Below are 12,380 nucleotides of genomic sequence, written 5' to 3'. Positions count from 1 at the left end.
TTGAAATCTTATCCTTGGTACTCTCTGCGCTTGATTTTTTGCTTGCAGATGTTACCTAACTTGTTTGCTAGTGAGTGAGGTTTTCTCTGTTTACCCTGCCACTGTTGGTGGGGGTATAGTTTTCTCAGTAGTTCCTTGATTGGGGTATTGCTTTCTGCATGGTTGTTTGTCTTATGTTAATCCCCACTTATCTAAATGTAATCTGCTGGAGTGGATGTGTTCTGGTCTTTTTGTTTCCTTCTTAGCTTTTGCATTGTCTCTTGTCCCCATTGTCACAAGCACTGATGATGTGACCTAGTCAGGTAATGAAACATCTGCAAGCAAAGAACCAATCTCAGGGAGCAACCAGAACTCCCCAGTTGAACCCTGAGCTACATATATTCTCTTCTGTTTTTAAACTTTATTTTCTTCCAATATTACTCTTATGAATATTTTCTATAGTTGCAGTTATTAGTTCTGGAATGAATGCCGTAAACAGGACTAATAGCTACAGGGGGAAAAGTTATTCTGAATGGTACCACTGCTTTTAGCTCCAACGTAACTATTTTATAATCTGTAGCTTCTAATAATTTTATTTTTATTTAAAAAAAAACAGTAGCACTTCAAATCGGACATTTAATATTCTAGCATCCTATGCATGTTTAGTCAGAAATAAGTTCTGTGAATAAGTTCTGTGAATGTAAACAAGTATATTTTGATAGCATCATTTTGTGAGAAAAACTACTTTAGACTAAAGTGTTTTTATATAAAGTCGTTGATTTAATTTTAGACTGTTGCTAGAAAATATCCACCTCTTCAGTAAGGTTGCTAATTTAAATTAAAGCAGAATCTTGGTCTTTGCTAAACTATTAAATCTTAATATTATGGCAAATATACTTGTTCTGTGTATCCTTATCAAATGCCATAAAAGTTTTGCAGTTTTCATGGTTTGCAGCAAAACAAAAAATATAATGTCTTGCTAGTTTTTAAACTGTTCCAAGAATGTTTGCTGTTTCGGTTCCTGAATCTTATTGCTTTAATTTCATTTAAATTATTGTCCATAGAATATATTATCAGTTGTACTTCAGTGTGTAGTAAAGATACTCTAAAACAATTCTCTTTTGGTTGATGGTTGAGAATAATGTTTACATTATCAACATAGGTTGGTTGATTATTTTGCCTACGTTCAAATTACTTTGCAATCACCGGATCATAGCAGGTTTTTTTCTATTTGATATGCAAAACATTTGAAAGAAATCGCTAAATTATAGAAAGATCCCAGGATTGGTGCCATAACAGAAATGTGATTATGAAATTAAAACATCAAATTTTGTTAGCAGCATTAGTAGAACCAATTATGGAAGAGGCAATTTCCCCCACCCCCAAAACTCCCATTCAGCATCAAGGATGTGAAAGTGTGTTTCATGTACTAGTGAAAGATTTGTGTAATTTTTTACGATGCCTGTAATATGCTGACAAAGTAGAGAGGAAGGAAAGGAACTCATATAAGGTCTTTTGAGTTGCAAGGAAAGTTTGGAGGAACTAGGAAAGTTTTAGTTCAAGGAAGAAGCTAGCGTTTGTGGGAACATCATAACAAGTTTTAACTTTATTAATGGCTGCTTGGGGCAGGATGCTTATCAGTTTTTTTCCCCCTCCTCTGTGCCAACTACGACAGATCAAGATACGGTATGGGTCTCACACTGGGAAAGATTGTGTAGCCAACAATTGTTCCTTAGATAGCACAGTAGAAGCATCTCCACCTGGAAACATTTTCAATTATTCAGCAGAAATAATGAGCATTGAAAGGCTTCTAGTTTTAGTAAACCTAGGTAATATAATAGAATTGCTTAGGGTGATAAATTAATAGCATTGCAATCCTAAAGACAAAATTAGCCCTGGGCTTTCTGAAATCTTCTGCATGCATTTAGACACACCTATATCCATATACGCTCAGTTTTGCAGCTGAATGTAAGTGCTACATTAGTGAATTTTAACGTAGTATGTTAGAGTTGCCTTTTACATGACTGACTGCAGTCAGATTCTTGACATTTTTAATTTAAACTTCATCTCTATGATCAATTTGTGAGATGGTCCTGGGGTGAGGGGGTGGAGAAAGCGATTCGTTCAACCTTATCTTTCCATGTGCAATATGCAGTAATAAACTGGAGCACCACTTGAACACCATCGGCATTGACAAATTCACCATCAGTCAATTGCAAAAGGCAGTTTTAGTCAGAATAGCTTACATCCTGTGACAATACCTCCTATGTCATCAAACATCAACATGTGCCAATCCCAGGTCCTTAGGATGGAGTCAGAAGATAGATTAAAATGCCAAATCCATTCTGAACATCTGCATGACTGTGCAATGAACCACAATAATAATCATTATGTATCTTTAAGAATGGTTTGGGACAATGTATGCAAAAAAAGTACTTTGAACACTATAATATAAAAAGGGGTGCATTCCTAATGACTTTATCTACATCTGACTTCCATACATTCTGGAACAATTTTCATGGATGACTTAATTTTTTCCCCCAGATGGGCAGCAGGTTTGGGAGATGGAGGCCACAGTGGACAAAGACAAGAGCCAATCTGTAAGTTCACTCTATTGTTAGCCACAGAAACACAATCTTCCTCGTTGTATGAAAAAGAATGGTTAGCAAATTATGTTCTCCTGTAACGTCTAACGTTGGCCATAGTGAACAGGGATCTATTCTTGTCCTCATGTGTTGTGGATGAGAGTCTCATAAATAAAGAGAAATATTAAAGCTAATAGTATAAATAATATTAAAATTAATTTCTCTAAGGTTGAAATTTCAGATACTGTATGTCAGGTCAACTGCTTAAGGGGCTTTGCTTATAGCACCTTAAGCAGTGTACGACTATTCATTTATGACAATGCTTAAAAAAAGTGACTTACTATCAGTCCTTGCACTTATGACTGCCACAGTGGTCATGTGATCCAAATTTGGGGGCATGGAAACCATTGATCACCATTTGCAACCTTTCCAGGCTTGTGATAAGCAAAGATAATAGGGGAAGCTGGATTTGCTTAATATCTGGTCCCAGTTGTAGTCATAAATCAAAAGCTATCTGTATTTAGGAGATTATAGTCCAGTGATCTCTCACTGATTGCAGAAATTAGGCCTACCATATTTGAGCTGCAAAATCTAGACAACCACTAGATAGCAAAAAATAGATGCAGAAAACGCATTTCCTGCCATCTGTTGATCATCTGGATTTTTGCAGATTAGATCTGCATGTCTCTTAATATTGAATTACTGACATTATTATACTATATTGTCTCCACAGTTAGTTATTGTTGTTGTTGTTGTTGTTTTCAGAACATGCTGTTTGTAGAGATTCCAGAATATCGGAACAAGCATATTCGTGTCCCCGTTAAGGTGAATTTCTATGTTATCAATGGGAAACGGAAAAAAAGTCAGCCACAGCATTTTACCTACCATCCAGGTAATATTTTTTTTTATGGAAAGGGACTTGTAGCACAAACATTGGTGGGAACCCAGAACTATTGGCTATGGCAACGGAATAGCAATACAATATACCCAAAGGCAATACAGTATAGCACTTGGATGGGAAATCACAGGGAATATCATGGTTGTAGAGCAGAAAAAGATGAGGACTGTCTTGAAAGATGATAGGAATGAACCACTTCCATTCCTAAAAATGAATAGATGTCATGAAGAAGAGAAGAGAAGAGAAGAGAAGAGAAGAGAAGAGAAGAGAAGAGAAGAGAAGAGAATTTTTTATTGGCCAAGTGTTATTGGACATACAAGGAATTTGTCTTTGGTGTATATGCTGTCAGCATATACATAAGGAGAATAAAATACATTCAAGAATAAAAAGATACAACACTTACTTATAGTCAAGGTTACTAATAAGCTATCAAATCATACTAGGAAACAAATAAAAACAATATAATTGAAAGATACAAGCAACATGGTTATAGTAATAAGTGAGATACTAGTAAGGAAGAGAAGAATAATAGTAATACAGTCTTAGGAAATTATTTGACAGTGTTGTGGGAATTACTTGTTAAGCAGAGTGATGGCATTCGGGAAAAACTGTCCTTATGTCTAGTTGTTTTGGTGCACAGTGCCCTATAGCGTCTTTTTGAGGGTAGAAGTTGAAACAATTTATGTCCAGGATGTGAGCATTAGGAGTTGAGTTCAGCTCAAAGATGACATTACCTTCAAAACTAGGTGGAATCTTTTTCGATTAGCTTGATTGGATCCTAAGAGGAGAACCTGGGTTTTCTATTCAGAAACACTCTCTCAAGGATTGTTCGTAAGTTTCCCATTTTGAGGAGCAATTTGTGCAATCATTTCCTTCTGGTTGATCATTAGTTTTCTCTCTTGCTGTTCTTCAAAGCATCTTTATTTATTTGTGCATTTATATGGACATCCTTAGCAAAGTGTCACTCTATGCAGTTAACAGGATTAAAAACAAAACAAAATAACCAATGATCTTCTTGGCCAGAGCTACCAGCTTTCCTTCAAGTAGGAGCCACAAGTTCCAGATACACACCTGCTATGTTTGAGGATGCTAAACCCATCCAGAATTTAAAAAATTACAATCTCCATATCTAGAATTCCTAAAAACCACCGGTGCTGGATCTTTCTTGAGTTGAGCCTTATAAACTACTTCTTCCCCATCCAGATAGCCATGGCCTTCAGATGCTGGGAAAAAACGTAACTTAAATGGCCTAGCATAGACCTCTAATCAAGATATACATTATTGATACATTAGTAATTTTTCTGGCAGCAGTCAATTTGTTGCTTACATACACCGAGACCATTCAATTCCATAATATTAGCATATTACATCACTTGATGCTGACTTTACTAGATAGAACAATATAAGCAATATTTTGTGTTGCTTGGCTTGGTGCAATTAAGTACCATGTTCAGCTGATAGTCATTATGTCCATAATGAGGGTGATCTAAGTTGCTATTGTTGTGGGACTTAGGTTGAACTCTAGGTCCCTGAGATAGGACGTCCTTCAGAGCTTGAGTCCTTTCCACTTTATCATTTACATGAAAATGCTTAGGTGAGGTCATTTGCCAACGCAAGATGTAATATCATCATATGCCACCCATGGCCTGCCATAGGGAACCAATATAGTGCTGACTGTGCAATTGGACACTGTGTGGACTGGGTAGAAAGAACCCACTTTAACTCAGTCCTAGTATGATGGAGTAGCTTTCTGCTTTCGTAGTTTATGTGTTTAGTTTGGCTAATATCACTAGACCCTTGTAGCTGAACACATAAACTGAGTCCACCAAAAAGTATTTGAGGACAAGACAATAGAAGGTGATATGAAAGTTCAAATTGTGGATGTACAATAAGTCTTGAATCTGCCAGTAGATAAGTGAGTAATATCTGAAAACTGAACAAGCTGAAAACTGGCGGCGGGGAATTACAGTGTCAGAGTCATTCCTCTCTTTGACTGTCTATTAGCAGTTCTTTTAAAACTGATATCCTTTATATGCTTTGTTCCAGTGCCTTCCATAAAAACAGAGCCCATTGATGACTATGATCCAAGTTTAATCTGCAATACAGTACACAGTGGTCTGAGAACAGTAACACAGCCTTATTATTCACATCATACAATGGCCTCGGAGTCTCCTTCCTGTCTTGTGGCTACAATGGCTTCTTGCCAACAATTGCATTCAAATCTCTCTTCTCCCGAATCTCAGTATCCTTCACAAAACCCAGGAGCTATAATATATCAAAGAAGCAAGAGTCTCAGTCCAAGCCACCTGGGCTACCAGCAGTCCAACTTGATGGGTGCCCAGGTGCCCATCCCAGATGTTCATAGGTCAGTGCTTGTGCACACAGGATCCCCTAGCCAAAGTTCAGCAATGCTCCATCATTCCCCAGCCAATCAGCCACCTTCTCCAGTGATTCATTGCTCTCCCACAGCCAATCATCAGATGAGATGTGAAAGCCATCAAGAGTTTCAGCATATAATGTGTAGTGAAAATTTCACATCCAGTGGAGTGAGGCCCCATCAGCCTCATGTCAACCAAGCACAAAGGTTAAGCCCAAATTCTTATCCTACTGTGATTCAGCAGCAGAGAACGGCCAAAAATGGACCACCAGTAAATGATCAGAAGGAAGTGGTATCAGCTGGAGTCACTGTAAAACAGGAACAGAATCTTGACCAAGCTTATTTGGATGATGGTAAGCAATATATGTTTTGTAAAATGTTATTTTCTCCCTAGATTGGCCTTTGAAAGACATCAGTTTGACTTCCTCTTTCATAGGGTGCAAACCTGTAGTTTGGAAAATACAAGTGGCTGCATTTGCACAATACAATAATCTAAAATTATAGAGTATCTTGGCATATTATTCATATACACAGCTCTGCTGGTCCATACTCCCTATGGTTTCTTCAAATTGGTTTCTTCAGCCAGTAAAAAAAAAAAAGCTTCAATATCTGTAAAATAATTAATGTGAAAATGTATAACATTATAATGGAATTTAGCTTCCACCACACAAGGCAAAAATCATAAATTAATTTCAAGTCTTGATTTCAAATTCTGACTCTCATTAGAATATCCCAAACCAGGATTTCTGGTTTGAAGGTAGTTGCTAGTTTTATTCATTGCTAGTGACTTTGGCTATCAAAGATATACTTGTTGAGATCAAGGATCAAGGGAGCATTCAGGCAAAGTTTAATAAATTAAAACCTCCAAGATTCTCCTTTATTGCATTATTTATTTCAGGACAAACTCGTAGATTGTATTTTGAAAGCTGGGACTTTGGCTTAAAACTACCGTATTTAAAAAGTCTGCTCTTTTTTAAATTCTCTAAATATGTTTGCCTTTGGATCAAATTCCTTGACTTAATAATAGTACAAACCTAATAAATTTTTATTTGTTTTAATGGAAAGCACAGCTTTACTGTTTACTGCAATTGTCTAAGCACATTTAAAATACATCAGGCTATGACTTGTGCCACAAATAAATTTTAACACCACTCAAACCATCATTATAAAGTATATTTTTTAGATTTATTATATTATTTGCTTTAGATATATTGGCATGTTTTCTATGTCTATTTATTGTTTTTACCCCTCTTTTTGGAGTTTTTTAAAAATATGTATTTTACATTTTTAGCTTTTTATATAATTTAAATTTGGGGAGGGTTTTTGGTTTTTAATTATTTTTTGTACCCCAGTCTCCTTATGCTGGTCTTTGACTGTAATAAAGGTTGACTTGATGGCCCAAGCAAATGAATAAATTGGATAAAATAAGATACTAATATTCAGGTTTTTAAAAGCAATATGTGGACCATAAGTATGGGTTCTGTTTTTGTAAAATTCTTTTGAAGCATGCTGAATGACAAAAGAACTTTTTGTTGCTAAAAGCAACATTTTTATTGTTTTTTAAAAATTTTTAATTACCTTGAAAGTTATTGGGATTCTTGGACATGTAGCTGGCAATGTGATTTTACCACTGGAATGGCTAGAATTGAAATCGTCTGCCTTAGAGGTGGAGCATCTGGAAGGGTTTCAGCTCAAAATAGACATATTAAACCTAACGTATCTATTCATAACGGTATTATTACGTTCATGGTGCCTGTCCTACACCTCCCAAATTTAAAACTATTCCACTAAATATTTTATTAAGGATGCAGTTGGCTTGTTTTTCATTTTTAAAAAAAATATTTGTAGAGATATATACAATCCGTTGAAAGCATCGTATTTTTTTTACCAGGAATTCAGATATTTTCACTTAAGGGAAAAATAGGAAAATGGTAATGAAATGTCTACCTTTACAATGCTAATTATGGGGTTATTATAAGCAAATAGACTTCCATTTCAGAGTTGTTTTAAAAAGGGTAGTTTTCTTTTGCCTTCTCCATATGAATAAATATGTCTGAAGAAGATGATAACGAGTTTCGGTGACAAATTTATAAAGTTTATTGTGCCTCCTAATCTTGGTCAGTATTTCACTTCAGAATGAAATAAAATTCTGAATCAAGCAAAACTGAATGAAAACTATTATTTAGCACTTCTGGTTTAAAACTGATATGTTCTTGGAGACGTGAATCTTCTCTTGTTACTTATTCTCCTGAAGAAAGTTTTCATGCATTAGAGTTTGAATGAAGTAATTTGCTGACCTTTGATCACTGAAAGGAAGAGTTATTTCCTAATAAATTTGGATTGGTTCCCCTTTGTGATTTTGGATCTGCTTAAAAATGCTCATGAGAATTGACCCTGGGTGACTTTGGGAGCATGATTTCAGAACATGTTCACTAGATTATATGCTTACAGATAGACAGATTCCTAACACGCTTGGCTTAAAAAAATAACCAGCGCAGTAATTCTGTTTTTGTCCTCCTCTTTGTGTGTGTGGGCAGGGGAGAAGAGGGAGAGAGAGAGAGAGAAAGAGAGGGGGGAGGGAAAGAGAGAGAGAGAAAGAGAGGGAGGGAAACAGAGGGGAGAAGAGAGAGAGAAACAGAGAAAGGCAGAGACAGAGAGGGACAGAGGGACAGAGAGAGGGGAAGAGGGGGGAATGAGGGAGAGGGGGAGAGGGAGAGAGAGAAAGAGAGAGAGGGAAGGAAAGAGAAGGAGAGAGAGAGGAGAAAGAGAGAGGGGGGAAGGGAGAGAGAGAAAGAGAGGGAGGGAGGGAAAGAGAGAGAGAAAGAGAGAGAGAGAAAGAGAAAGAGAGAGAGAGGGGGGGGGGAAGGAAAGAGAAATGACATTACAAAAGTTTTTCTTTTTTATTGTTGCTAAACGTAATATTTCAAAAGCAGAAAAAAATGAAGGGGCATAATAGTGCATTTATCAAGGTTTTCTTAGAACAATTAGCTGAACTCTGCCTTGTTTAATCATCATTTTAGGTAGTAAAAGCTCAGTATTCTGGTTAAATTGCCGTGTTGGCACTTTGCGATAAATAATAGAAAAAATAATAGTAATGGGAAAGCTCCAGAAAATTGCAAATAGGATCTGTAATTTACTGCATGTCTGTACATTGCTTTAAATAAGGCAAGGGATCATTGCAATAAACTCTAAAAGAACTAGGTGAGAATAGCTTAAATGGCCATGAGGAGATACTTTTTTATTATTATTTTAGGGATACTGGGACAATTAAATAGAGTTAGTGTGAAAGGATTTTCACAGGAAAGAGCCGCAATGGTGCAGTGGTTAGAATGCAGTACTGCACGCTACTTTTGCTGACTGCCTGCAATTTAGCAGATTGAATCTCACCAGGCTCAAGGTTGACTCAGCCTTCCATCCTTCCAAGGTGGGTAGAATGAGGACCCAGATTGTTGGGGGGGGGCAATATGCTGATTCTGTAAACTGCTAAGAGAGGGCTATAAAGCACTGTGAAGTAGTATATAAGTACTATTGCTATTTTCCTCCCATAGGAAAACAAACACACCCATCTAACTAAACATTCTTAGGACAGCTATCAGATGGAATATGAAAAACAGATATTTGTGGGAGCTCATTTTTCCAGTAAAATTAAAATCGTTGCTGGAAGCAAGAAAGACATGTTGTTTTTATCACTGTCCAGATTCTGTATTTTCTGTTTTCCCCTCTCCCAAGGAAGATTCAGTCTTTATTCTTTTGTGTTCTGAAACTTCCTTCCTTCCTTCCTTCCTTTCTTGTCAATTTTTTTGGCCATTGCTATCTTCTGTGTTTTAACTATTTCCCAGTCCTTCATAATTTCCCATTATTGTGTGGAGCAATTTCTACCTTTAACTCTATAGATTTGACTTCTATGAATCCGGTGTCTTTTAATTATGCTGGTTCTGAAACTAGAAGATGCCTGAATGGGTAATGCTGCTCAGAGTTGATTCTTGATAAATACAATTCCTGTAATCCTTTCACTTAGTAAAATGGGCATAAATTAGATTTGTCCCATAATAACTCTACCAGACTTTCCCTTGCAAATTTGTCTCTCTACATGGATATTCAGCATGCTGGAATGGCAGATGCCAAGAGAAAAACTGCATTTTCCCCCGTTTATTAAATGGATAACTGGTGGATTATGAAACATATGCGTTGATTCTTATGGCTGCTTTCTTTGCACAGTTTATTGAACTTTTTCCTGGAAGAGTTTTAAACCATTTACAAAATATTTTTTTGAAAAAAATTCTCCACCCTGCAAAGCAACATAAAACTCTTATACCCATTTGATCTTCATTGAAAATTTACCACTGCCATGCAAAATCTGGCAGTGAAAACCAAGCAGGAAATTCATATGGTTTATCTGACTCAGCACTATGATTGACAGCAGGCCTCCCAAGTCTCAGACATTTTTCTGGGCAGACTTTAAACTGGAGACCTTCTCCTCTTGCAAAATAGATATTACATCTTTGCGTTTCAGTCTCTTCAAAATCAGTCCCGTAATTATTATGAAATGGTTCAGGAGCACCCTTGGACTATTTTAGAAAGAAAATATAAATTTCTTTCTATTTTAGAAAGAAAACAAAATGCTTGGAACCGATCCTTTCTAACCAATGTTGGTTAACAGAGGCACAAAGTGCGTTTGTCTTTCAAACAGGTTGTTCTGGCCCTCCCAACCACAACCAAGATGACACGCGAGCTGACTATATTTGCCAGCAATTTATTCCTACGACAGATATCAGTTCTTTTTTTTTGTTTGTTTGTTTACATTTATACCCCGCCCTTCTCCGAAGACTCAGGGCGGCTTACAGTGTATAAGGCAATAGTCTCATTCTATTTGTATATTTTTACAAAGTCAACTTATTGCCCCCCCAACAATCTGGGTCCTCATTGCCACAGTTCTGGCAATGAACTTGTGATTGCCTGCCAAGTTCTCTTATCTCCTCAGAAGCCAGAGTAACTGCAGTTCGTTCCTGGAGCAACCAAGAGTTCAGAAATAAACAGAAATCCAGAAGCCAAATTCTTAGTCTTGAAATATTGCAGCCAAAGTTTCCAAGAGTCAGTTTTTGTCCGTCACAAGAAGCTAAAGAGCAGCTCCTCCTGCTTTTATACCCTGTGGAGTGTGGCTCCGTGACTCAGCACTCCCTAGGCCTGCCCCACTCCTTCTTTTGTTGTTCCCGCCTCTCCTTTCTGCAATGCCTGGGATTTAACCAGGACTGATTGTCAGCAGCTGGGTCTTGAGGCGTTGCCTGGGAGGGGGAAGGTGCGGGAAAAAGAGGCCTCATCATCTCCTCCACCTGGCCTGCATCTGAACCTGGAGCGGAGCCAGAGAGGAAGGTTCTGCAGAGGGAAGCCCTGTCGGCTCTTCCCCCTCATTCACTGAGTCACTCTCTGCCAAGAGGCCAGGCTCGGGAGCCGAAGACACAACACAGGTGAACAAAGGTAGATGGGAATAGTCAAAGGTAGATGAACATTATGATGTTCATGCAAGTTTCATTGAATCAGTATTGTCCGAGGTGATCCATCAAGCTAAATTAATCAAGGAATCTTAGGTGCTCTCTGAGCTTGCTTGTTTTCTTGCAGACATTTCATTACCCAAACTAGGTAACATTATCAGTGCTAGTAAGGAATGCTGTTTGCTGTCAGTTTATATTCTAGTGGCTTGCCGTCAGTGTTGATGGGGGTGATCTTAGAGATTCTTTGTTTGGGCTGTTGGCTGTTGGCTTCTTTGACAGTTTCTTGATCGGGGTATTGTTTACTTGATTGTTGGTCTGATGTTAACCTTGGAGTTAATCTATGCTGATCTGGGTGCTGATTGCTGGTGGAGAGGTGCTTGGGTGATTTTGTTCCTTTTTGGGGGCACTTTTTTGCATAGTCATTAGATATTGTTATTGTCTATATTTCTACTGATGGTAAATTAATAGAGATGTTGCTTCTTCCCATGTGATTTAACAGGCTGCTGTTGGGTGATTTTACTCCTCTATATTTTCCCATAAAGGTTCCCCTCGCACATATGTGCTAGTCGTTCCCGACTCTATGGGGTGGTGCTCATCTCTGTTTCTAAGCCGAAGAGCCAGCACTGTCTGATAACGATTCCGTGATCACGTAGCCGGTATGACTAAATGCCAAAGGCGCACAGAACTCTGTTACCTTCCCACCAAAGGGGGTCCCTATTTTTCTACTTGCATTTTTACATGCTAGGTTGGCAGAAGCTGGGGCAAGTAATGGGAGCTCACCCCATTACACGGTGCTAGGGATTCGAACTGCAAAACTGCTGACCTTTCTGATCGGCAAGCTCAGTGTCTTAGCCCCTGAGCCACCACGTCCCCTTATATTTTCCCATAGACTCTGCTATAGATGGTTACCTTGAAGAACGAATTTTCAATCAGGACACCACGATTATGGGATTGTGTTTGGCAGCAGCCTTATTGCATATATCATAGGTTTTATTTTTTTATTTTATTTGGTATTTTATTTTATTTTATTTTTATTATTTTATTATTTTATT

General features: G+C 37.7%; 1 protein-coding gene across 16 annotated transcripts in view; it reads left to right on the top strand.

The window, feature by feature from the left end:
* NFATC2 (nuclear factor of activated T cells 2) overlaps positions 1-12,380 on the top strand; it is a 233,824-nt gene that overhangs the window by 140,876 nt on the left and 80,568 nt on the right. For 10 of the 16 annotated variants that reach the window (XM_058175788.1, XM_058175784.1, XM_058175793.1 and 7 more), the window contains exons 7-9: positions 2,524-2,579; positions 3,330-3,456; positions 5,509-6,192. In XM_058175788.1, coding sequence (XP_058031771.1) covers positions 2,524-2,579; positions 3,330-3,456; positions 5,509-6,192 — 867 coding nt within the window. Of the gene's footprint in view, positions 1-2,523; positions 2,580-3,329; positions 3,457-5,508; positions 6,193-12,380 lie in introns of those variants that run through there. The other 6 variants (XM_058175795.1, XM_058175798.1, XM_058175800.1 and 3 more) reach the window with 3 other exon arrangements.

Source organism: Ahaetulla prasina, chromosome 3 (assembly GCF_028640845.1).
Source record: "Ahaetulla prasina isolate Xishuangbanna chromosome 3, ASM2864084v1, whole genome shotgun sequence".
In the NCBI taxonomy this organism is placed as follows: domain Eukaryota; kingdom Metazoa; phylum Chordata; class Lepidosauria; order Squamata; family Colubridae; genus Ahaetulla; species Ahaetulla prasina.
Note: the sequence above shows the minus strand (reverse complement) of the source record. Positions and strands in the feature narration are given on the sequence as shown.